The 27,574-nt window shown below is 46.7% G+C and overlaps 1 protein-coding gene across 2 annotated transcripts in view; it reads right to left on the reverse strand.

Moving 5' to 3' along the window:
• CLEC16A (C-type lectin domain containing 16A) overlaps positions 1 to 27,574 on the reverse strand; it is a 1,483,716-nt gene that overhangs the window by 513,792 nt on the left and 942,350 nt on the right. For both annotated transcript variants that reach the window (XM_082262146.1, XM_082262145.1), the window contains exon 14: positions 9,412 to 9,521. In XM_082262146.1, the coding sequence (XP_082118272.1) occupies positions 9,412 to 9,521 (110 nt within the window). The remainder of the gene's footprint in view (positions 1 to 9,411; positions 9,522 to 27,574) is intronic.

Raw genomic sequence — 27,574 nt, forward strand, 5'->3', positions numbered from 1 at the left:
GAAGTGCGCCTTAACAGGGAACGGAGGATTCCGACCCTTAATAGAATAAGCCTGTACCACCGTCTGTCTAATCCATTTGGAGATAGTCGCGGCAGATGCAGGCAACCCCTTTCTGGGGCCATCCGTGATCACAAAAAGTGAATCCGTCTCACGGAACGATTCCGTAGTCTTCAGGTATACCCTGATTGCCCGAACTACATCCAAGGAATGCAACACATTCCCGAGGATGATTGGGCTTAGGACACAAGGAAGGTAGCACAATATCTTCATTCAGATGAAAGTCTGAAACCACCTTAGGAAGAAAGGATGGCTTCGGATGAAGAACTACCTTATCCCTATGAACCACTAGATATGGGGAATGGCATGATAATGCAGCCAGTTCTGACACCCTGCGTGCAGAAGTGATAGCCACCAAGAAGGCCACCTTCTGTAAGCAAGGGAATCTCCCTGATATTTTCAAAGGGAGTTTTCTGAAGAACCGACAAACACCAAATTAAGATCCCAGGGCGGTAAGGGCGCGCACACTGGCGGAGCCAAGTGTCGCACCCCCTGGACACCAAGGAATGAGTAGCCCAAGGCTTCTGAAAGGAGATTGCTAATGCTGAAACCTGACCCTTGATAGTGCTCAAGGATAGTTTCTGCTCAACCCCCTTTTGCAGAAAAGCCAAAATTCGGGTCACCAAATAGGTACGTGGGGGAAATTCCAAAGATTCACACCACGCAATATAAGTCTTCCATGTGCGATAATAGACTTTGCTGGAAGTCGCTTTCCTTACTTTAATTAGAGTAGGAATAACTGAAGCTGACAACCCTCTGTCCTTCAATACCTGGGTCTCAATAGCCAGGCCATTAAAACCAGCGACTGTAAAGCACGATGGAAGATCGGTCCTTGAGACCGCAGATCCTCCCTGAGAGGAAGTCTCCAAGGAGCGTCCGCGACTAGCCTGTCCAAGTCGGCGTACCCGGCTTGACGAGGCCAGCTCGGAATTTCCAGGATAACTGGAGTTCCCTCCATCTCTATCCTGCGGAGAAATCTCAGCAGCAATTTGAGAGGCTGCGTCCGCTAGAGGATCGCGGGTGCGAGCCCTGTTGAGCCAACCTACCAACAGATCCATATCCGGGGCGCCCCAATGAAGGGACAGCTGGTGAAATACCTTTGGATGAAGAGACTATTCCTCTTGATCCAGAATCTGACGGCTGAAATAATCTGCCTGTCCACCCCCGTGATTAATATCGCGGAGGGAACTGGAACAACTGTTCCCCCAATAAGAATGTTGGCCACTTCTATGGCCGCCAGGGCACTCTTGGTGCCCCTTGGTGATCGACATAAGTCATGACCGTGGCATAGTCCGATTGGATCCGAACCGGGCTGCCCTGGAGCTGCTCGGTCCAGTAAATCAGACAAAGTCTGATCGCTCTCAGTTCCAACCCATTTATCGGTAACCTGGAATTTATCAGAAGAAATGACTTCCCCTGGCTGAGCATCGGAGACCGAAGCCACCAGACCAGAGCCTCCCTGGTCCGCTCACTCAATCGGATCCGATTGTCCAGGGAATCGGGATTCCGATTCCATATGAGAAGAATCTCCTCTTTGGAGAATTCGGGTATGAGACTGGGCAAACGGTACTGCCTCTAAGGAGGCGACCATCAATCCCAGCCAGTTGACGGACAGCAACATCCGAATCATTGACTGAATCTTCTGGAGTTTCTCCGCATGGAGAAACACTCTTGCCAAGGATGTATCCAAAATTAGGCCCAGATAGTTCAGTCTCCTGGTGGGAACCAGGGATGATCTTTGGGAAAAGCAACGAAAACGCTGATGTCCTGCGAAGATGGGGATATGAGGATAGGCATCCTAAATGTCTATGGACGCCAGGAAATCCCCCTGATGCAGGGAGGCCACCACTGTATGGATGGACTCCATCTCTTCCTAGACCAGAATTGGACGCACCTAGCCCTTTTTCCTGGGCATTGTGAACAAGTTCGACTAGATCTCCTCCAAGGAATGGGAACTACCACTGCTTGTTGTATCAAGCTGTCCCCCGCAAAGCTTTTTAAGCGACCCGGGGATGTCGAATATTGGAAGGTAAGAATCGCACCGGTGGAAGTGATCGAAACTCGATCTTGTATCCCGACCATATGACTTTGCGAACCCCTTTATCCGGGATTCTGGAAAGCCCTGGATCCGAAAACTGGTGAAGACGTCACCCCACCCTAGAGATGGGTGGGGCCCATTCTGTCAATCCAACGGGATAACAGTGGCTTTATTTAGTCTGGAAATCGGTGAGTCCACTATTGGTGGTACCGTCCATCTTTGAAATGAGGGATTCCTCAAAATGATAGCGCCTAGCAATGCGTTTGGAAATAGCAGGGCTCATTTACGGACGACCCTATTTGGGCAAGGGAAACCCTTCACCATTTTGGTAGGCTTGCTAGTACCAAAAAAGGAATATGAGTCTCAGCTACCTCTGCCGGTGTAACCTCAAGATTTAAGGTTTCCCCGACAGACACAACTAGTGCTTCCACCAACGCTTCTTGTGCTATGGCGGAGGCAGAAGCGTCCTCCTTACTGTCTGAGGAGACCGTACCTGAGACAACAACCCCAGAAAAGGGACTGCAATGACCAGCTCAGAATCCGTATCTGAGGTATCAGATGACATAGGGGTAGGCGGGGGTCCCTCTTCTTGACCCCCATCCCTGACAGGCTATTCCACCCGGGATACCAAAGACTCCAAAACTGCTGATAATGCATCATCACAAGTGGGGTACTGGAGGGTCCTGCGGCCACCCTGAGGGGATCAGGTGGGGATGCATGTGTGGCAGGGTTCATGTAACAAGACACTTGCCAGCAAACAAAAAAAATAATTGCAAGAAAAAAAAAAAAACATTTTTTTTTTTTTTAACTTAGTCCCCCAGCGCAGTAGTGCCCCTCAGTCTACCTGCTTGGACCCCTCAGAAAGAGAGAGAGAGAGAGAGAGAGACCCCAAGGCTGATGCACAGAAGTTTCTTATCAACCTTCTTCCAGCACTGTCTGTTACAGACAGGAAGTCTTTGGCTTGCTTTCCCTGGGCCAAGGAGGCGGCTCCGCCCCTTTACACGCCTTCCGGCGCCTCCCAATTACTCCACGAGGTGTTTGGTCACCTCAAACATGGCCGCCCCCATGCTGGAGACACGAGGCTACGCCAATATGGCGGCCTTGTGCGATCTGCAGGAAAATGGCGGCGGCCTGTGTAGGATAGCGGTGGCTTGCCAGCTAGCAGCGGCCTGCGGGATGAGTGCATTCAGCCTGTGCGGCCTGCGGAAGTGCTTCGGCCTGCGGGAGGTGTCCTCGCTTTCTGGAGGGATGGCAATCTGTGGCTGCAGTAACTCAGGCATAGGCATCGGCCTATGTACACACTAGACAGGTAGGATACCTCTATACCTCAATAGTAATGCCTTTTAGTAGTCTGCCACTGACTTCAGTCACCCTTACAGTCATATAGTGACTTTAGATAGTCAGCTCCCAAACCAAGCCTCCTGGTTTCTATTCACAAAAATCACACTCAAATTGGGGGATCTGTGACCTGTTATAGGATAGATGGGAAACCCAGAAACTGAGTGTCCGACCATCCCAGAGAGGGGCCCGCGTCCCCAACAAACCCGACAGGGGGAGAGGGGGGAACATTCTACTCACCATACCGGAACCAGGCGGGCGCCAACTCCTGACAGAACCCCTCTCCACCGGGGTGGGGGGGCTGTCGACCAATACGGACGCCGTGACTCTGTTGGTCATTGGCGTCCAGGCGAGACGTTTAACTCGCAGGGTCAGTCCCCATCCAGTAGGACTATGTCGCGGCCGACCCAGCGCGGAGCTATGGCCTGCACGCGCTCGTAGGCTGAACTGGGGTGACCACTGGATCTCAACATCCAGCCCGTCGCCCAGTTCCAGCTTTCTTGCTTGAAGATCTCACAGGAACACTGGAGAAAAAAAGCTGTCTAAAAAAGTATTCCTAAAAAAAATCCTGCCAGGACCGAAGATCCTAGCAAGGAATCTAGGTCCTTACTCCTAACTAGACAGAAAAAAACTGATTTGCTGTAGCAGGAAGTGAGAGGATATACCCTCTGGGACTGCCCCTGGGGTGTGGCCAGAACGTTTTCTTTCCTGTCTAGTCCTACTCCTGTAGAGGGCAGTATAACCCGAGTTGATATTAATCAAGGAGGACTACGTTTGTCAATGAGCGACAGAGAAATATTGTTTTATATTGATAGGTGGAAACAAGACTTGGGGGGGACATTTGAAGTTCATGTGTGGTTCAAGATAACACTGTGTGCTTAGAAATTTTACATAAATACCTCATTGATCAAAGCAAATAATTTAGGTGTTGATGCAGAGGTACATGGTACCAGTAAAATTGGTGGCATAAGTTCCAGGAGCTACCTCCTCTTGCTTCCGAGGTTGTGGCAGGGAAGGAACAGCACTACATACTTGGTGGTTGTGTCCAAAAGTTAAATGATTTTGGATACGGATCCACAACTTTATTTACTTAATAACTCAGATTAACCTAATTAAATCTCTATTAAATTATGTCTCTATGTCAAGAATAATGTAAGGGTAATAGAGAGGAGTGATATTATGGAAGGGATGAGTATGGAGTTTGAATCTGTGTGGGTAGAACTCCATAGGGAAGAAGCAAAGGGAAAAGTAATTGTGGGGTTTTGCTATAGGCCACTCAACCAAAGGGAGGAGGTAGAGCTGGAATTTATATCACTCTTGGGTAAAGTGGCAAAACTGGGATCAGTCATAATATTGGGGGACTTCAATTATCCCGACATTGACTGGGAAGAGGGGACTACACATTTACAGAAGGCCGTCTATTCATGGAAACCTTACAGGACAACTACATGTCTCAGTTGGTGGATTCTCCTACTAGAGAAAATGCAGTGCTGGATCTATTGATCACGAATGACCCAGACCTAATCTCCGAGGTAGGAGTCCAGGATAACCTGGGCTCTAGCGATCACAGGATGATCACATTTAGCGAAAATAACAATATAACAAGGCAAGTGGGGAACATAAGAACCCTAAGCTTCAGAAGGGCAAACTTTCCCAAATTGTGCTCAATTATGGAAAGGGTAAACTGGGACCAAACCTTAGGAACACAGACCACAGAGGAAAAATGGGAATGCTTTAGGAACATATTAAACAAATGCATCTCGCAGTGTATTCCTATGGGAAATAAATTTAGAAGAGACAAAGCCAAACCTGGCTGGCTAAACCGTAATGTTAAAAAACGTATTAGGGGAAAAAACTACCTTCAAGAAATATAAATCAGAGGGCACAATATCGGCTTTCGAACAATACAAGGAGGAAAATAAGAAAAGTAAATACAAAATCGAAATGGCTAAAATCTACTTTGAGAGACAAATAGCGGAGGATTGTAAAAAGAACCCAAAGAAATTCTTTAAATATATCAACAGCAAAAAAACTAGGGCAGAGCATATTGCATACATAATTAACGATGATGGGATGATGGTTACAGAGGACACTGAAAAAGCAACCGTGCTGAACGCTTTTTTCTCATCAGTCTTTACACAGGAAAAGGAGGGGTACACTGACTGTATGGTTAGCAGTAATTCACAGGACTTGCTGCTATGGCTAACAGAGGGTGAAATCAGGGAAAGGCTGGATAAAATGAACACAAATAAATCAACAGGCCCGGATGGCGTACATCTGAGAGTACTCAAAGAACTTAGTAATACTATATCTAGACCAATGTTCCAGATCTTTGCTGACAGTATTATGACAGGAAATGTACCAGGGGATTGGAGGAAAGCTAACGTGATACCAATATTCAAAAAAGGGCAGAGGCATGTCCAGGGAAATTATAGGCCTGTCAGTCTTACATCGATAGTATGTAAACTTCTGGAAGGGATGATAAGGGACTATATCGTAGAGTTTGCTAAAGACAACAACATAATTAGCAGTAAGCAGCACAGGTTTACAAATGGGTGTTCTTGTAAAACCAATCTCTTAACATTCTACGAGGAGGTGAGCTGTGAGCTACAGGGAGACCAGTGGATGTGGTGTACCTGGATTTCGCTAAGGCGCTTGATACAGTTCCCCACAAGCGCTTAATTTATAAAAAAAGGTCTGCAGGCATCGACCACAAGGTTTGCTCTTGGATATGGAACTGGCTAAAAGGGCGTGTTCAAAGGGTGGTAATAAATAGCGCATACTCAGACTGATCTGAGGTGGTAAGTGGGGTCCCCCAAGGCTCAGTCCTGGGACCAACCCCGTTCAATTTATTCATAAACAGCATTGAGGACGGGATCAGTAGTTCTATATCAGTTTTTGCAGATGACACAAAATTGGGCAGGGTAATAACTGCACGGCATGAAGCAGACATCCTACAGAATGACCTGGACAAAATAACAAGTGGGCAACGACATGGCAAATGAGGTTTAATGTGGGGAAGTGTAAGGTTTTGCACTTGGGGACTAAAAACATAAAAGCACAATACACAAAAAAAAAAAAAAAAAAAGCACAATACACTTTAGGGGGGGAAACTTTGGGGGAATCAAAAATGGAGAAAGATCTGGGAGTCTTGGTAGAGGATAGACTAAGCAATAGCATGCAATGTCAAGCGGCAGCTGCCAAAGCCGGCAGAATATTAGCATGCATAAAGAAAGGGATGTATTCCAGAGATAAAACTATAATCCTACCACTTTATAAAACTCTGGTCCGACCGCATCTGGAGTATTCTGTCCAGTTCTGGTCGCCATGTCCTCAGGAGGGATGTGTTGGAGCTGGAGAGAGTCCAGAGAAGGGCAACTAAACGAATTAGGGGATTGGAGGACCTTAATTTATTGATTTATTCTCCCTGGAGAAGAGACGCCTGAGAGGGGACATGATAGCAATTTATAAATACCTCAATGGTGATGTCAGCATAGACAAAAAGCTATTCAGTTGAAAGGATTGCATGAGGACTCGAGAGCATACAATGCGATTAGAGAAGCGCTTTCACCATAGGCAACGCAGGGGGTTCCTTACTGTTAGGGCTACAGGATTGTGGAATTCTCTACCACAAGAGGTGGTTTCTGCGGGAAGTATGGTTGCTTTCAAAAGACTCTTGGATGTACAACTCAATGAAAAGAACATTCAGGGGTATGAGAGATGATTATGGCCACACACACCTACACAGGTTGAACTGGAGGGACTATTGTCTTTATTCAACCTCAACTACTATGTAACTACATACAGTGGGTACGGAAAGTATTCAGACCCCCTTACATTTTTCACTCTTTGTTATATTGCAGCCATTTGCTAAAATCATTTAAGTTCATTCTTCTTCCTCATGAATGTACACATAGCACCCCATACTGACAGAAAAACACAGAATTGTTGACATTGTTGCAGATTTATTAAAAAAGAAAAACTGAAATATCACATGGTCCTAAGTATTCAGACCCTTTGCTCAGTATTTAGTAGAAGCCCCCTTTTGATCTAATACAGCCAGGAGTCTTTTTGGGAAAGATGCAACAAGTCTTTCACACCTGGATTTGGGGATCCTCTGCCATTCCTCCTTGCAGATCCTCTCCAGTTCTGTCAGGTTGGATGGTAAACGTTGGTGGACAGCCATTTTTAGGTCTCTCCAGAGATGCTCAATTGGGTTTAAGTCAGGGCTCTGGCTGGGCCATTCAAGAACAGTCACGGAGTTGTTGTGAAGCCACTCCTTCGTTATTTTAGCTGTGTGCTTAGGGTCATTGTCTTGTTGGAAGGTAAACCTTCGGCCCAGTCTGAGGTCCAGAGCACTCTGGAGAAGGTCTTTGTCCAGGATATCCCTGTACTTGGCCGCATTCATCTTTCCCTCGATTGCAACCAGTCGTCCTGTCCCTGCAGCTGAAAAACACCCCCACAGCATGATGCTGCCACCACCATGCTTCACTGTTGGGACTGTATTGGACAGGTGATGAGCAGTGCCTGGTTTTCTCCACACATACCGCTTAGAATTAAGGCCAAAAAGTTCTATTTTGGTCTCATCAGACCAGAGAATCTTATTTCTCACCATCTTGGAGTCCTTCAGGTGTTTTTTAGCAAACTCCATGCGGGCTTTCATGTGTCTTACACTGAGGAGAGGCTTCCGTCGGGCCACTCTGCCATAAAGCCCCGACTGGTGGAGGGCTGCAGTGATGGTTGACTTTCTACAACTTTCTCCCATCTCCTGACTGCATCTCTGGAGCTCAGCCACAGTGATCTTTGGGTTCTTCTTTACCTCTCTCACCAAGGCTCTTCTCCCCCGATAGCTCAGTTTGGCCGGACGGCCAGCTCTAGGAAGGGTTCTGGTCATCCCAAGCGTCTTCCATTTGAGGATTATGGAGGCCACTGTGCTCTTAGGAACCTTAAGTGCAGCAGAAATCTTTTTGTAACCTTGGCCAGATCTGTGCCTTGCCACAATTCTGTCTCTGAGCTCTTCAGGCAGTTCCTTTGACCTCATGATTCTCATTTGCTCTGACATGCATTGTGATCTGGAAGGTCTTATATAGACAGGTGTGTGGCTTTCCTAATCAAGTCCAATCAGTATAATCAAACACAGATGGACTCAAATGAAGGTGTAGAACCATCTCAAGGATGATCAGAAGAAATGGAAAGCACCTGAGTTAAATATATGAGTGTCACAGCAAAGGGTCTGAATACTTAGGACCATGTGATATTTGAATTTTTCTTTTTTAATAAATCTGCAACAATGTCAACAATTCTGTGTTTTTCTGTCAGTATGGGGTGCTATGTGTACATTCATGAGGAAGAAGAATGAACTTAAATGATTTTAGCAAATGGCTGCAATATAACAACGAGTGAAAAATTTAAGGGGGTCTGAATACTTTCCGTACCCACTGTATGTAAATCACCGCAGCAAGCGTTACCGGGATGCCCAATTGACGGGACAGGCAAGAAAACGCATAGCGTTTTTTTTTTTTTTTTTAACGGCTAGATAGACAATAGAAGTAGTCTACGGTGAATGAGGTATTGAAGGGGGGAAATAGCATCCTGAGGGTTATTCCATTTAATTGACTAGACTTCTCGCCTCCAGTGTTTTCATAAGGAATGGGAGTGAGGATTTCTACCTCATTGCCAAGTTGGTATGGTCTCCTCCTCCCCCCCATACTGTTTTTTCGAGGGGAGACAGCAAAACCTAAAATATATCTATTCTTTTGTTTTATGATGGGTATTTTATAGCGTATTTTGATGTGGCTTGTCGAGAGACAAGCAGGCTTAGGGGCGCAAGTCAGAAGACACCTGTGTATTCTTCCCGCAATACCCACTGTACCATGATATATGTTTACAGATTTTTTTTTTTTCTATTTCTTTGATGTTCACGTCTTGGAGACTTCAATAAAAACATTGGAAATGAATAACCATCTTAATATTCATACCTCCAGGCATGCTAAATGGATATTCTTTATGATGCAGTCACCTTCAAACAGAACAAGCCGCTTCAGGAGGATACATGCAAGCTCCAAAGTTGCCAAACGTACTTTGCTATCTATACCAAGACAAAAAAAAAAAAGAGATTATGGATGTATTAGAGACAAAATAAAAAGTGAAAAGGACTGAGCAGATCACAACACATCATACAACAGGGTACCGCTGAAACATAATTTTGTATCAAAATTGAGTGGAAGACAGCTCTGGACTGGTGCCGCTCGAGGCTGCCTAGCGGCAAGTTACTGTGTGGCAGGTGTAGTGGGAATTGCTTCTAATGGGTTGTATCCCAATTGTAGGTGGTAAGTGAGAGACTCCATTGGGGTCTAGGGCTGCTACCTTTCTGATAAAGACAATGGAAGCAGTGAACACTTTAGAAGATTGGAGAGCAGTGCCGGATGTCCAAAAAGAGGTATCACTTGATGAATTGTATAGTTATTTATTGGCAATAAAATTAAACAAGTAGAACCGATGTGTTTCAGGGGAAATGACACCCCCCCCCCCCACTTCTTTAGGTATAGTATTAAAAAAAAAAAAAAGATACATAGTAAAAACCCATAGCTGGGCGATAGGATACAAAAGAAAAACGTGTAGTTATACATAATTTCAAGATAAATTAAAATCCACAGTTAGTCTTTAGAATCATATTGCAAATGGTATATAGAATGAAAGCATAACCACATTAAATTTTAAATTATACAAGATAAAAACCAGTAAGCACAAAAAAAAAAAAAAACAAAAAAAAAAAACACACAAAAAAAAAAAGCACTAGATTTTCAAGTTAAAAAAACAAATAAGTCATTGGTAATAATAATAATTAAAAAAAAAATGTATGTAAACACTATAACATAAGACCTATTCAAACCAGTTGGGCATTAAAATGTAATAAATATTAATGTACAATAATGGCATGCCGTATAAATATGACGAAAAAAAGGGGAAAAAAATGTCCAAACCTATTCCTGATCATCAAGTTCTATAGACATGGAGGAATTCCTAATAAAACGGAATAAAATAAAATAAATTATTAAATATAATAATAAATTATGTGGCTATTCATTATCTGCTTCAGCTTCAGAAGGTTTATCCACCTTCATGACTAGGCCATTTTTTGTGATACAGCACTGTGTTACTTCAACTGACAATTCCGAGATCATGCAACGCTGTACTCAAATAAAACGTACAGTATGTCTTTTTTATTTTTTACCACAAATGGAGCTTTGTGGGAGGAAGAACTTTCTCTTTTTTGACATTGGGGCAAAGGAGCTCCCCATCAGAGGGCAGAGAGCCGGGTCCTCCAATGAACTGAAAGTGTAGGAGGAGATATGTCCTTGAGAGTATAAGGTCTAGCGATCAGACTTCTTATCCATCGACCAATGTGGACTTGGAAGCAGGATGTCCCCTGTGAGGTCCTGAAGAAAGGACAAAATAGAGTTTTTGTAAGAACTTACCGTACAACTCTTTTCTCTGAGTCCTCCGACATTCGCAGCCTCTCATACAGCCTTCAAGAGTGGGTAATGGCGCCCTCTGCAGGAGCAAGCTAGGCAGTTTGAAATGTTAATAAACTTTCTACACTTAGGCACACCTCCAGGGGGTCGTCTCTCAGCCATTATCCTGATCCAGTTACCACTGTCCTTCAGTTTTGTAGCAAGCAGTACCGGAAGGCAACAACCCCAAGATCCAAAAAACCAGAGGGGCGGGGCTGCGACTGTCGGAGGACTCAGAGAAAAGAGTTTTACGGTAAGTTCTTACAAAAACTCTATTTTCTCTTACATCATCCAACAGTCGCAGCCTCTCATACAGCCTTCACGAGTGGGACGTCCCAAAGCAGTGCAGGAGTGAGAGGTGGGAAGACGCAACCTACTGAACAGGCAACATGTCAACCAGGCCAGAGAAAAACTGAGCCAACAGGGCAACAAAAGCTCAACAGGAGCTAGCCCAGAATAATAAAGAACTTCACTAGGAAGAGACAAGAAAAAACACATCTCTTCAAACAACCGCCGCACTCAGAACTCTGCGGCCAAAGGAAGAATCCAAGGATGCCATCACATCAAGTTTGTGAAATTTGGTGAAAGTGTGCACAGACGACCAGCTCGCCGCCTTGCACACCTGAGCCACAGGCACTGATGGCTCTAGTAGAATGTGCCTTCACAGGGAAAGGAGGAACCTGCCCCTTTATTGAATAGGCCTGAACAATCGTCTGTCTGATCCATGTAGAAATGGTCGCCGCGGATGCAGCAGAAACCCTTCCGAGGTCCCTCAGAAAGAACAAACAGGGAATCAGACATCCGAAAAGACTCCGTTACAGACAGGTAAACCTAGACCACATCCAAGGAATGCAAGGCAAATTCCTTGGGATGCTTGGGCTTCGCACAAAGCGAAGGCAACAGAATATCTTCATTGAGGTGGAAAGCCGACACCACCTTAGGGGGAAAAGACTGATTGGGTCGCAGGACCACTTTATCCCAATGAACAACCAGATAAGGCGAATGGCAAGACAGAGACGCCAACTCAGACACTCTGCCAGCAGATGTGATAGCTACCAGAAAGGCAACTTTCTGGGACAACACAGGCAGAGGTATTCCTCTGATGTTCTCAAAGGGAGGCTGTTGCAAAACAGATAAAACCAAATTCAGGTCCCAGGGAGGCAAGGGAGCCTTCCTCGAGGGGAGCCAGATGCCGCACCCCCTGAATAAAGGTGCAAATCAAGGAATAAGTCGCCAAGGGATGCTGGAAAAGAATGGCTAAGGCCGACAACTGACCTTTTATCGTGGTCAGCGCCAAACGCTGATCCACACTTTCCTGTAGGAGTGCCAAAACCTTCACCACCTAATAGGAGCGGGGATGAAACCCTTGCGACTCGCACCAGGCAATATGCGCCTTCCAGGTGTGAGGATAAATTTTCCTAGAGGTAGCTTTCCGAGCCTTCAATAAGGTATGAATGACAGCATTCAGGAGACCCTTGTCTCTCAAGACTTGGCTTTCAACAGCCACACCGTCAAAGCCAGAGACTGTAAAGCAGGATGGAAGATCACCCCTTGAGACAGAAGATCTTCTCTCAGCCGAAGCCGCCAGGGAGCCTCGACAACCATCTGCATGATGTCTGTGTACCAAGACCGACGCAACCAGTCTGGGGCCACCAGAATGACCTGCACCCATTCCGACGCCAACCTGCGGAGGAACCTGGATAACAGTTGAATCGGAGGGAAGGCATAAATCAGCCGATACCGGTGCCAAGGCACCAACAATGCGTCTGTGGTGTCCGCCAGAGGATTACGGGTTCTAGCCACAAACCTTCCCACCTTTTTATTGAGACAGGGCGTGAATAGATCCACGGAATCCCCAACCGGGCACACAGGAGGTGAAACACCTCCTGATGCAGGGACCATTCTCCCTTGTCTAGGGTCTGGCGACTCAAATAGTACGCCCGCCAGTTCTCCACACCCGGAATGTGAATGGCCGAAATCTCCGGCACTTGCGTCTTACATAGTTACATAGTTGGTGAGGTTGAATAAAGACAAAAGTCCATCCAGTTCAACCTGTGTAGATGTGTGTGGCTGTAATCATCTTGCATACCCCTGAATGTTCTGATCCTTGAGATGTACGTCTAAGAGTCTTTTGAAAGCCACCATACTACCCGCAGAAACCACCTCATGTGGTAGAGAATTCCACAATCTTGTAGCCCTAACAGTAAAGAACCCCCCACGTTGCCTGAGGTTAAAACGCTTCTCCTCTAATCGCATTGTATGCCCCCGAGTTCTCATGCAATCCCTTCGACTGAACAGCTTTTTTTCTAAGCCTAGATCCCCATTTAGATATTTAAAAATTGCTATCATGTCCCCCCTCAGGCGTCTCTTCTCCAGGGAGAATAAATCAAGCGATTGCAGACGCTCCTCATAATCAAGGTCCTCCAATCCCCTAATTAGTTTAGTTGCCCTTCTCTGGACTCTCTCCAGCTCCAACACATCCCTTCTGAGGACTGGTGACCAGAACTGGACAGAATACTCCAGATGAGGTCGGACCAGAGTTTTATAAAGTGGAAGGATTATAGTCTTATCTCTGGAATACATCCCTTTCTTTATGCATGCTAATATTCTGCTAGCCTTGGCAGCTGCCGCTTGACATTGCATGCTGTTGCCTAGTCTATCATCAACCAAGACTCCCAGATCCTTCTCCATTTTTGATTCTCCCAAGGGTTCCCCTCCTAACGTGTATTGTGCTTTTATGTTTCTAGTCCCCAAGTGTAAAACCTTACATTTCTCCACGTTAAACCTCATTTGCCATGTCTTTGCCCACTCCGTTATTTTGTCCAGGTCATTCTGTAGGATATCTGCTTCATGCTGTGCTGTTATTGCCCTGCCTAATTTTGTGTCATCTGCAAAAACTGATATTGAACTACTGATCCCGTCCTCAATGCTGTTTATGAATAAATTGAACAAGGTTGGTCCTAGGACTGAGCCCTGGGGCACCCCGCTTACTACCTCAGACCAGTCTGAGTACGCGCTGTTTATTACTACCCTTTGGACACGCCCTTTTAGCCAGTTCCGTATCCAAGAGCAAACCCTGCTGTCGATACCTGCAGACCTTATTTTATAAATTAAGCGCTTATGGGGAACTGTATCAAACGCCTTAGCAAAATCTAGGTACACCACATCCACTGGTCTGCCCCTATCTAGCTCACAGCTCACCTCCTCGTAGAATGTTAAGAGATTGGTTTGGCAAGAACGCCCATTTGTAAACCCATGCTGGTTACTACTGATGATGCTGTTGTCCTTAGCAAACTCTACGATATAGTCCCTTATCATCCCCTCCAGAAGTTTACATACTACTGATGTCAGACTGACAGGCCTATAATTTCCCGGTATATGCCTCTGACCCTTTTTGAATATCGGAATCACATTAGCTTTCCTCCACTCCCCTGGTACATCTCCTGTCCTAATACTGTCCGCAAAGATCAGGAACAGGGGTCTGGATATAACCTTACTGAGTTCCTTGAGTACTCTCGGATGTACGCCATCCGGGCCTGGTGATTTGTTTGTGTTGAGTTTATCCAGCCTTTCCCTGATTTCACCCTCTGTTAGCCATAGTGGCAAGTCCTGTGTACTACTACTAACCATACAGTCATGGTCAGTGTACCCCTCCGATTCCTGTGTAAAGACTGATGAGAAAAAAGCATTCAGCACGGTTGCTTTTTCAGTGTCCTCTGTAACCATCCCCCCATCATCGCTAATTATGTGTGCAATATGCTCTGCCCTAGTTTTTTTGCTGTTGATATACTTAAAGAATTTCTTTGGGTTTTTTTTGCTATCCTCCGCTATTTGTCTCTCAAAGTCTATTTTAGCCATCTTGATTTTGTGTTTACACTTCCTATTTGCCTCCTTGTATTGGTCGAAAGCCAATACTGTGCCCTCTGATTTATATTTCCTGAAGGCCAATTTTTTTCCCCTAATAAGTTTTTTAACGCTCCGGTTTAGCCAGCCAGGTTTGGCTTTGTCCCTTCTAAATTTATTTCCCATAGGAATGCACTGCAAGATGCCTTTGCTTAATATGTTCCTAAAGCATTCCCATTTTTCCTCTGTGGTCAGGGATCCCAGGGTTCGGTCCCAGTTTACCCTTTCCATCAACAAGTACAATTTTGGAAAGTTTGCCCTTCTGAAGTTAAGGGTTTTTATGTTCCCCACTTGCCTTGCTATATTGTTATTTACGCTAAATGTGATCATCCTGTGATCGCTAGAGCCCAGGTTGTCCTGGACTCCTACCTCCGAGATTAGGTCTGGGTCATTAGTGATCAATAGATCCAGGATTGTGTTTTCTCTGGTAGGGGAATCCACCAACTGTGACATGTAATTATCCTGTAAGGTTTCCGTGAATTGACGGCCCTTATGTGAGTGTGTAGTCCCCTCTCCCCAGTCAATGTCGGGATAATTGAAGTCCCCCAATATGATGACTGATCCTAGCTTTGCCACTTTACCCAAAAGTGCTAAAAATTCCAGCTCTACCTCCTCCCCTTGTTTAGGTGGCCTATAGCAAACCCCCACAATTACTTTTCCCTTTTCTCCTTCCCTATGGAGTTCTACCCACACGGATTCTAACTCCATACTCATCCCTTCCGTAATGTCACTCCTCTCTATCACCCTTACATTATTCTTGACGTAGAGAGAGTATACCCCTCCCCCTCTTTTTTCTACCCTGTCCTTCCGGTACACTGAATACCCTTGGATATTTGCCAGCCAGTCATGTGAGGGGTCCAACCAAGTCTCCGTTATTCCCACTAGGTCTATGTCCTCCTCATGTACTAACATTTCCAACTCATCCATTTTATTAGCTAGGCTCCTGGCATTAGCATATACCCCTCTTAGTTTTACGGAAGTTAAACGTGATTGGTTATGTTTATTCCTGTTTGGTCTGCGGTTCTCCCACACAGACCTACCGATTGACGTTGTGGACCTACTGTCGCTGCTGACCCTACAACTGCCTTCAGTCCTTTGCTCCCTCCTGACTGATTCTACTTCTGCGCCCTCCCCCCCGTCTCCTAGTTTAAAAGCTCCTCCAACTTGGTGGCCATCTTTCTCCCCAAAAGAGCTGTACCGCCCCCATTAAGGTGCAGCCCATCCTTACTAAAGAGCCGGTAGCCGACTGAGAAGTCAGCCCAGTTCTCCAGGAACCCAAACCCCTCCTTCCTACACCAGTTCCTCAGCCACTTGTTAAGTTCCCTAATCTCCTTCTGCCTCTCCTGTGTGGCTCGAGGTACAGGCAGTATTTCAGAGAAAACCACCTTGGAGGTCCTTTTCCTCAATCTATTACCTAAGTCCCTGAAATCGTTCTTAAGGATCCTCCACCTACCTTTAACTTTGTCATTAGTGCCCACATGCACCATGACCGCTGGGTCATCCCCAGCCCCACACAACAATCTGTCTGCCAGATCTGCGATATGCCGAACGCGGGCGCCCGGTAAACAACATACTGTTCGGTTCACGAGATCTTTTTTACAGATTGCCCTCTCTGTCCTCTTGATAATTGAGTCCCCCACTACCACAACCTTTCTAACCTTTCCTGAGTTACGGCCCCCCTTCTTCCTGGAGCCGACCCCCCCCCTGGCAGCTGGGGGAGGGCGCATGCTCCAGCACTGCCACCCCTGAGTTGATATCCCCCTCAACCTGCAACTCGGCAAACATGTTGGGGTCTATCAACTCAGGACTGGCCTCCCTGACACTCCTCCCCCTAACATTCCTAACAGTCACCCAGCTGCGTACCTCTGCTGCTTGCGTCTCCTCTTCTCCTCCCTCCTCTATGCTGACCCCTGCCAGCGCCTGATGGGTAAAGTCCAAGCTCCTTTCCAGGTTGTAGATGCCACGCAGTCTTGTCACTGTGTTCTTTAGATCCACGATGTGGGCTTCCAGAGCAACAAGTCGCTCACATCCTGCACAGCAGTATTCGTCCTCGATTGGATCATCAAGGAACGCATACATGCCGCAAGAAGTGCACTGAGTGGCATCCCCAATCCTGTCGGACATTATTACCCTCTACTCTTGGCCCAAGAGAGGATCTCAGCCACTTCCTTGGCCGCCCCCGGGCACTCTTGATGCCCCCTTGGTGATTGATGTAAGCCACTGCCGTGGTGTTCTGCCCATATTGTTCATAGTAAAGGTGTGCAATGCGTTGTTACAGATTATACTGTTAACATTATACAATGTTGTTTGACGTTGCTGCCATCTAATGGTCAGAGTTAGTTATTATTTGCCAGAGCGTGACAAGAAGAGGTATTTTCCTCAGAGTGAGAGGCAGTAACCTTTAACCTGGAACTGTATTTCCTCCATTTCCTAACTGCTCCTGGATCTAGCAAACTGCATGCAGAGGAACTCTTGATCTATTCCTGGACTAATGATTGAATTGTCTGTGAGTACTTTCACTGATAGAGTGAAGCTGCTGTATAATGTTTAATGTACTGACACGCATGTTTTGTTTATGCTTATGTTGTAGTTTTACAAAGTTGTACAGAAAAAAAGAATACATACAGATCTGATGTCTCCCATTTCTTGACTTCTTAATTATTGTTAAGCTGTCTGACTAGTGTTATACAACAATTCAATAGCGCAAAACAGAACACGTGGCTTTGTGCCGCTGTACCCAAACCTGGCAACCCTGAAACAGGGTTGACCAACGGAACAAGCAGAGCTTGATTGCTCAGAGCTCCAAGGCGTTTATTGGTAAGGAGACCTCCTCCGCCGACCATGTCCCCTGGGCACAAAGCATGCCCAGAACTCCACCCCAGCCCGACAGGCTGGCATCCGTGGTGATCACCGTCCACAGCAGAGGCCGGAAAGGACTTGCCTTGTGTCAGAGTCAATGACAGGAGCCACCACAAAAGATCCGATCTTGCGAGGTGGCTCAGAGAAATCCACCTGTCCAACGACTGAGGCGTTCTGTCCCACCTGGCAAGCATCTCTGCTTGCAGAGTTCTCGTGTAAAATTGAGCATATGGGATAGCTTCGAAAGCCGAAACCATCAGGCCCAGGGAAAGCATGCAGGCCCGTAGAGAGGAGAGATCATTGTCCCTGAGGGTCCTGATCTCACCCTGCATGGTCCGGAGTTTGTCCTACGGGAGAAAGACTTTCGCCTGAGCAGAGTCCAGGACCATCCCCAGGTACGGGAGGCGAACCAAAGGAGTCAGAGCCGACTTCTGGAAGCTGATGGTACACCCAAATTCCTGGAGAGTCTGAACCATGATCGACAGATCGCTCGTCAAGGTGGCGCACCAGCTGGACCTTAACAGGAGGTCGTCCAGATAACCGAGGACCGCAATCCCCTTTAAACGCAGTAAAGCCAACACCGGAGCCAAAACCTTGGTGAATACCCTGGGAGCCGAAGCGAGACCAAAGGGCAATGCCACAAACTGATAATGCTTCTCTGCCAACACGAAGCGGAGATATCACTGATGACCCTAGTGTACAGGGATGTGCAGATACGCATCCTTCAAGTTGATGGAGGCCAGGAAGTCCCCTGGACTCAATGATGCCACCACCGACCGGGTGGATTCCATCCGGAACTTCTCACAAAATGGTTCAGAGACTTTAGGTCCAGAATCGGAAGCACTTTGCCCTCTTTTCTGGGCACCGTAAACAGATTGGAGTAAAAACCATAAAACCTGTCCCGTGAAGGGACTGGCACAATGACTCCTTGGGCGAGAAGATCTCAAACCGCCCCCTTGAGATCTCTGAAACGATCGGGAGTCAGATGGAGATTTGATGGAAAGAACCTGTCTGCGGGGTGAGATCGAAACTCGATCTTGTACCCTGAACAAATCAGTTTGTGAACTTACCTGTCCTAAATTCGGGACAACCAGAGTCCCTGAAAACAATGCAGACTCCCCCACCCCTGAAACGGGTGAGGGCGTCCCTTCAGGAAGAGGTGGACTGGGCTGCTGAACCCGCCTGACCGGCCTTGGGCTTCCCTGACCATGGCTTCTTGTGACCACCTGAGGTCTTGAAGGATTTCCCTTTATCCTGCACCCCAAAGGCACAAAAGGACCCACAATGAACCTTAAAAGAAGGGCCCTGCCCAGCGTGTGGTGGTTTCCCCTTAGAGGCTCGGGGCAAAAGAGTACTTTTGCCCCCCGTAAGCACCTTGATCAACTCATCCAGAGTGTCCCCAAAAAGACGACTACCCACATAAGGGACATCGCACACATTTTTCTCCGCTCTTCCTCCTCCATATCTGAATGTGAGCACTGGGACCCCTCAGGGGGGACGCTGTCTGTGGCAACCAAATCAGGCACTAAGTCAGAAGACTGAGGGGGCATAGGCTGTTTTTGAGAAGTGCGTTCTGACATCAGCAGTTCCACATTGGACTCCAAAGTCGCAAAAGCAGCACATGAGGCCATGGAAGAGGATTCAGGAGTTCCTGAAGCACCAACCAGGTCTGTGGGGAATTTGCTATCCTGGGACTCCATATTAGTAATAACATTTTTTTTTTGGACGCTGGCCCTTTAAAATAGCGGTTCCCGCGGACCCCCACCGCAAATTGCACCACCTGTGGAGACCCTTCAGAAACAGCAATAAACACAAAAAGAAACAGTTTTTACAGGAAAATGCCAGCGAAAACAGTTAAAATCACCCCAGAGTGTCTGTACTTGCCCCACGCTGCTGCAGTGAAGATGAGAGAAAGGAGGAAGTGACCTCACACACATAGAGGCCTGTGCCTGCCCTGAGCAAATGGTGCCAGATAAAAGTCTATGGAAAGAAGCACAGGCACAATTGTTGCCGCCCTTACTAGGCGGTTGCCCATACCAAAGATGGTGCCTGATTGGCGCCAAAACGATGAGCTAAAGTGGCTGCTGCCCACACAGTGAGGCCCAAACTGCCTGCCCTCACCCAAGTTGGCGGCCGTGCAAACTGCGCCAAATAAAGCACAATACACATGAGCTGGCCACCACAGGAAACCCCAGAGAGCACCCCCTGGATATATTAGGCCCCCACATTCCCCAGTCACAGCAGTTTCCCCCGAAGAGTGCAACCAGCAGAGGCAGTGAAGAAGGGAACCGTACCAAATGGCCAGGAGGGGGATATCACAGAAGCCACCTAGTACTGCCATCCCCTAAGAGTGAGCCCACAGAACAACCACACAGAACATAGTCCCAGGGACAAGGGGGTAGTAGTACTCACCAGTCCAAAGAACGCGTGCACTGCTCTGATTTGGAATACCTCTCACCCTGAGTGGGGGTGCCGTCAGCCAGGAAGGATGCTAGCAACACACGGGCGTTCTGGAGTTGGGACATCCCGGCGAAGATGGATCTCTGCAGGCTCGTCCCCGTCTCAAGGGGGACTGTCGTTGAGAGGCCTGGGCACACCAGTGACCTGCAATGCTCGGTGGCAGGCTGGGACTCCATCAGGATCTATATTATCCAGTACGAGGCCCAGCTCTGCTGTCACTTATAGTCCTCCAGGAATTCCCGACTAACTAGCGATACTGAGTGAAATAAAAAAGCTATTTTCATAAGAAAAAACACTTTTCAGGAAAAAACAAAGAAACTGAGACACTAGGTCCCAGCAGGGAAAACCTAGCCTACCCCTGACGCTAGGCAGCATAAACACTGAAGGACAGTGGTAACTGGATCAGGATTATGGCTGAGGGACAGCCCCCTGGAGGTGTGCCTAAGTGTAGAAAATTTTTTATTAACATTTTAAACTGCCTAGCTTGTTCCCGCAGAGGGCACCATAACCCACTCGTGAAGTCTGTATGAGAGGCTGGGACTGTCGGAGAACGTAAGAGAAATAGTGAATTTGTCTTCCTGATTAAAGCTGTTGGTTTGAGGTATGCTGTTCTGGCTCTGACTATGCCCAGGCAATGAAGATATATTTCCTTTTGGTGCGCTCTAGCAGGGCATAAGGATGTAGGCATTTGCCTTCATTGTGGGTGAAGAACAATACCATATTGAAAGCATGGTGTTGGGTGCAAGACTACTTTGACTTTGTGAATGAGGAACAGCTCATTACAAGATAGCCACCAAATCAGAGACACATCTGACACATGTGATAGTGGCCAAAAAGGCATCTTTGGAGATGAGATCATCTAAGGGGATATCCCTGATGGTTTCAAAGGGTGGATTCTGTAAGGCAGAGATAGCCAAGATAAAAAAAGGAAGCCCAGGGAGCTGCAAAGGAGGCTCGATGTTAGATACACCTTGTGTATCTAACATCGGGGGAGACAAGGGAGAGCAATTCCAGGGTTTTTTTTTTTTTTTTTTTTTAAATACATTTTATTGCAAATTTTGAGATAAACAAAGAATACAAATATGAGTCATCATAAAATACAACTTGTGAATACAGAAAACATAAGTAAACAGGGGTCATCCTTTGCCAGAAATTGGCTAAGCAGGGCGAGGGCCCAAAAGATTTATAACTCGACAGTCCTTGGTCGGCCCTAGGGGTCGAGGGAAAAGATCATGACCTGGGATCCTGGGGAGCTCACTAAACGGATGTAGTAGGGTAATGGGGAAGCACGGTAAACACAAAGCATGGTAAACACAAAGAGGGGGGAGGGGAGGGGAGGATGAAGGGGGGAAATACACTCTTTGTTCATGGACCAGTATCTGAATAGACAAAGGAGTCCTGCAAAATGTTGATCTGGTCGGTACGCGATAAAAATCAGAGGAAATCTGCCATTTGGTGGCAAAGCGGGTCGCAGACGACTTGTGATTAGAGTCAGTGTTGAGCTGATCACAACAGAGATGTATTCGATCCCTTTTGATTTTGGAGATGGAGGGGCATGTGGTAGAAATCCAATTCTTGAGTATGACTCTGCGAGCCACCAATAGACATGACAAAGGCCACATGTGGGAATAGGGGCCGGAACGGTTTGACCAAACCTGCAGCTGTTTGTCCCAGTATCCGAATTTATTAGCGTGGTCTTGTGCGTCTGTTATTAGGAGGTTGTATGTAATTGAGATAAGGTGTCGTTTGGGTGATGTGTTCGTGCACAGTTTCTCAAAAGGTGTGAGATCTCTGGAGAGTATACCATTGTGGTTCAAAGAATTAAGGAAATGTCTGATTTGGAAGTAAGTCCAATTGGGGAGGAGGAAGTGGATGGTTTAATTTGAAGGCGGTCTAAGAGGGAACCCTTTGTTATGAAATCGGTGGGCATCGATTGTGTCAACGTTCCAGATTTCACGTAAGGAGGAGGATGACATTCCAGGAGTAAAGTCGGGATTGAATTTAATTGGGGTCATTGGGCCTGGTGTGGAGGAGATAGATAATTGTTTGCAAGTATCTCTAAAGGAGGTGAGGGTGGCGCTTATGAGTGGGTGCTTTTTGAGAGATAGAGGGGTATGTTCGTTTTATGTCCAAAGTATTGTTTTGAATGGAAGGGTGCTGGAAGCTTTTTCAAGTGGGATCCAATCTTTATAAGTATTGTGACAGGAAGTCAGGAAAATCTATGGGTGTTGTCACTGACGGGAGATATATTTCTGCTTGGTTTAGACAATTCACTAATTGCTATCAGGTGTCGGCTGCAGAGGTAGGCAGGAAGGTGTACGGAAGTTGAGAACACTTTCAGCTGTTCAGAATGAGGCAATTAAGATCTCTATAACTTGTCCAAAGGGAGTCTATTGATTGCTGTCTCCTGAGGCTGTGTAAGCTGGGGAGAGCAGTCAGATGAGAGACTTCTAAAGGTGAGGTGTTGAATTTTTTTCTGTGTAAAGAAAACACAAATGGACATTTGAGTGTCTGCTGTAGAACCAGCAGGGTCTGCCCAAAGAGTAGGTTGGGAAGACTCCTTAGATAGGTTCCGGTGTGTGAGAAGGTAGACGCCCACAGTGGCCAGGATTTATTTTGTGTTTTATTTTATTTTGATGTTTTTGCTGCATGCACTGTTTTGAAGAAATTGGAAGAATAAACCATAAACTGTTGTTTTCAACCACTCCTCGGCTATCTCCCTGTGTGACGAACCCCCCCCAAAAGGGGTTATCCACACCCGCTACCGAGCTAATCCCTCACATATGGTGGAGGATGCGGGCAGTTAAAGTAAACCAAAAAAATGGAGGAAATACTGAAACAACTGATTATATCGAATGCAGCCCAACAGCAGGCAAATGCAGCTCAACAGCAGGCAAATGCGGATTTTCAGCGGAGCTTTGCAGCTCAACAACAAGCTCACCGAGAGGCCATTGAAGGCGTGGAACAGAGACACCAGCAGCAAATGGAGGCCATTGTGAAACAGCTTCAGAGACAGCAGACCGAGGTTGGGAGTCAGGCCAGTAACATACCGACTTTTCGGGTAAACCACTTATTGCCAAAGATGACTACAGATGAGGACCCTGAGATGTTTCTGACCACGTTTGAAAGAACAGCGGAGAAAGAGAGTTGGCCTAAAGAACAGTGGGCTGGACTAGTGGCCCCCCTATTAGCTGGAGAAGCCCAAAAGGCATATTTTGACTTGGAACTTGCAGATGCAAAAAACTATGATCGATTAAAAGTGGAAATATTGGCACGTTTTGGGGTAACCTTGGATGTCCGTGCTCAGCGGGTCCACAATTGGAGTTATCAGCTGAAGAAACCACCCCGGTCGCAGATGTATGACCTCATCCATTTGGCTAAGAAATGGCTGCAGCCAGAAATTCTGTCCGGACCAGAAATTTTGGAGCGAGTAGTCATGGACAAATTTCTTAGGTCTCTTCCTAACACCCTGCAGAAATGGGTAAGCCATGGTGGTCCGGAAACCGCAGACAAATTAGTAGACCTGGTCGAAAGGTACCTAACAACTGAGAATTTGACCTCTTTTTCCAGAGATGCACAGACTTTTCACCCCAAGACCAGACCCTCCCCACCTATAAGTAAGACTGCGTCAGGGGATGGGGGTGGAGAGAGGATCCAAAGAGCAACTCGAGGTGTTAGTAGGACTACTACTAATGTTTGGCGAGAGCGACCTGGAAGACCCATCCCACAGGAGAGGACTGGAAGGTTGATTTGTTACCGTTGCCGGGAAGAGGGACATGTAGCAGCAGTTTGCCCAGCGGTTTGCCCAGTGGATGATGAACCCATGCATTGTGACTTTCTGACAGAGAGACGACAGTCCTTTTTTGCAACCACATACACTGCAGTAAAGGGGAATGAGAAACCTTTATATAGAATGTGTTTAGATGGTAAAGATGTTGTGGTATTGTTGGATTCAGGTAGCCTGGTTACCTTAGTGAGAAGTGATCTAGTGGTGAAAAAAAACGTACATCCTAGGAAAATGGCGGTAGTTTGTGTACATGGGGACACTCGAGAATATCCGGTGACTACAGTTTCCTTTGAAACCTCCCTCGGTAACTTGTGTCACCAAGTGGGTTTAGTTCCCAAACTGCCACATGACGCCATTGTGGGAAGGGATTTCCCAAAATTCTGGGAACTCTGGGATTGCCCAGATTCCCCAGTAGGTGGTTCTTCTGAGCCTGAACCATCTACTCCAGAATCCTCTAACTGTGAGGATTATCCTGAGTTTCCGTGCTCAGTCTTAGCCGGGGAAACACCAGTCCCTAGGGAGGAGCCTGCTACCTCAGAAGAGGAACAGCGGCCGTTAGGGTTGGATGACCTTAAAGTGCACCGAGAAAATTTTATCACTGAGCAATTGAGGGACCCCACATTGCTAAGAGCCCGGGAGAATGTAGTGAAGATAGATGGGGAGCTAGTTAACCCTGACGAGAGGATTGCCCTCCCTTACTTCATTATTGAGAGGGACCTCTTATATCGAGTGTCACAGAGGATAGAGGACACTGTTGAGCAACTGGTAGTGCCTAAACCGTACCGCAAGATGGTTTTGGAACTGGCCCATGGGCACATTCTTGGGGGACATTTGGGAGCAGAAAAAACCCGGGAGAGAATCACCCAGAGGTTTTATTGGCCTGGGATCACTAAGGAAGTGGAATTGTACTGCTCTTCCTGTCCAGTGTGTCAGATTAATGCACCCATGCCCCATTTCCGTAGTCCTTTGGTACCCCTGCCCATTATCGAGGTTCCTTTTGAGAGGATCGCCATGGATTTGGTTGGGCCCTTACTGAAGTCCACAAGAGGGCACCAGCACATCTTGGTGATAATGGATTATGCCACCCGTTACCCAGAAGCGATTCCTCTCCGAAATACCTCTGCTAAAACCATAGCCAAGGAGTTATTTCAAGTTGTCACCCGGGTGGGTCTACCTAAGGAAATCCTAACTGACCAGGGCACCCCGTTTATGTCCAGGGTGACAAGAGAACTTTGTAAACTCCTGAAAGTGACCCAGTTACGTACCTCAGTATATCACCCTCAAACAGATGGGTTAGTGGAGAGGTTTAATAAAACGTTAAAACAAATGTTGAGGAAGGTGGTGGATAAAGACGGAAAGAATTGGGATTATCTGCTCCCTTATCTGATGTTTGCCATAAGAGAGGTTCCCCAATCATCCACAGGGTTCTCTCCGTTTGAGTTGCTGTATGGGAGGCACCCCCGGGGCCTACTTGACATTGCCAGGGAAACATGGGAGAGTGAGAGTTCCCCTCATCGAAGTGTGATTGAGCATGTTGCCCAAATGCAAGATAGAATTGCCCAAGTGATGCCGATTGTGAAGGCACATTTAGCCCAAGCCCAGTTGGCTCAACAAAGGATTTACAATCGTGGGGCCCAGGTCCGTTCTTTTGCACCTGGTGATAGGGTGTTGGTGTTGGTCCCCACGGTCGAAAGTAAATTCCTAGCCAAATGGCAGGGGCCCTATGAAGTATTGGAGAAAATAGGGATGGTGAATTATAAAATTAGCCAACCAGGAAGACGAAAACCTGAGCAGCTCTATCACGTGAACTTGTTAAAACCATGGAAGGATAGAGAGTCCTTGGTCGCTGAGACTACCCGAGTTTCTGCTCCAGTTCACCTGGCTGTCCCTGAAGTTGGGATAGCAGAGACTCTGTCCAAACTTCAGAAACAGGAGGTTAAAGAATTTGTGCTCCGTAATAGGGAGAAGTTTTCAGACCTGCCAGGTTGGGTCTCGGGAGTTAAACATGACATTATCACCACCCCAGGGGATAAGGTCAAGTTAAAGCCTTATAGAATTCCAGAAGCCCGGCGAGATGCCATTCGCCAGGAAGTAAAAAAAATGCTTGAGTTGGGGGTGATAGAAGAGTCAAATAGTGATTGGTCCAGTCCCATTGTCTTAGTGCCCAAACCAGATGGAAGTTGGCGGTTTTGTAATGATTTTCGCCGCCTGAATAAAATCACTAAGTTTGACACCTATCCTATGCCCCGCATAGATGAACTAATTGATCGCCTAGGCACTGCCCGGTACATGACCACGTTAGACCTTACCAAGGGTTATTGGCAAATTCCTCTCTCGGGGTCGGCCAGGGAAAAAACAGCATTTGTAACTCCAGACGGATCTTTCCAATATCGGAGGATGCCTTTTGGGTTACAGAATGCTCCTGCCACATTCCAACGCACCATGGATAAGACCCTTCGGCCTCATCTAGCCTATGCTGCTGCATACCTCGATGACGTGGTCATTCACAGTGAGGATTGGGACTCACACTTACCAAAAGTTCAGGCTGTGTTGGATTCCATCTGGAAAGCTGGGTTTACAGCCAATCCAAAAAAATGTACCATTGGGCTAGAAGAGGCGAAGTATCTGGGGTATACCATTGGTAGAGGTCTAATCAAGCCCCAAATAAACAAAGTTGAAGCTATTAAGGATTGGCCACGTCCCACCAGCAAGAAACAGGTTCGTGCATTTTTGGGGATTGCAGGTTATTATCGCCGTTTTATTCCCCATTTTGCCTCACAGGCTGCTTCCCTGACCAATCTGACCAAAGGGAAGGAGTCTGTCATGATCAAATGGACTCCCGAGGCAGAAACAGCTTTTCAGGCTTTAAAACAGGCCTTATGTAGCCAGCCAGTTTTAAAGTCGCCTGATTTTTCACGAGACTTTGTGGTCCAGACAGATGCATCAAATGTGGGTTTAGGAGCTGTACTGTCCCAGATTATCAATGGGGAAGAACACCCTGTTATGTACCTCAGCCGAAAGTTGAAGGCCCATGAAGAGAATTATGCCACCATTGAGAAAGAGTGTTTGGCGGTGAAATGGGCCTTGGATTCTCTCCGATACTACCTCCTGGGTAGACAGTTTGAACTGGTGACGGATCACGCCCCATTGAAGTGGATGGCACAGAACAAGGAGACCAATAGGAGAATAAATAGGTGGTTTCTGGCCCTTCAGGAATTTAGTTTTGTGGTAACGCATCGCCCCGGTGTTCAAATGGGGAATGCAGATGGTTTGTCCCGTGCACATGCGTGCCTGTCAACCTGTGTCCCAACCCTAGGGTTGAAACAAGAGGGGGGGGTATGTGACAGGAAGTCAGGAAAATCTATGGGTGTTGTCACTGACGGGAGATATATTTCTGCTTGGTTTAGACAATTCACTAATTGCTATCAGGTGTCGGCTGCAGAGGTAGGCAGGAAGGTGTACGGAAGTTGAGAACACTTTCAGCTGTTCAGAATGAGGCAATTAAGATCTCTATAACTTGTCCAAAGGGAGTCTATTGATTGCTGTCTCCTGAGGCTGTGTAAGCTGGGGAGAGCAGTCAGATGAGAGACTTCTAAAGGTGAGGTGTTGAATTTTTTT

The sequence above is a fragment of the Pelophylax lessonae genome, assembly GCF_965119305.1.
Source record: "Pelophylax lessonae genome assembly, chromosome: 6".
Taxonomy (NCBI): Eukaryota; Metazoa; Chordata; class Amphibia; order Anura; family Ranidae; genus Pelophylax; species Pelophylax lessonae.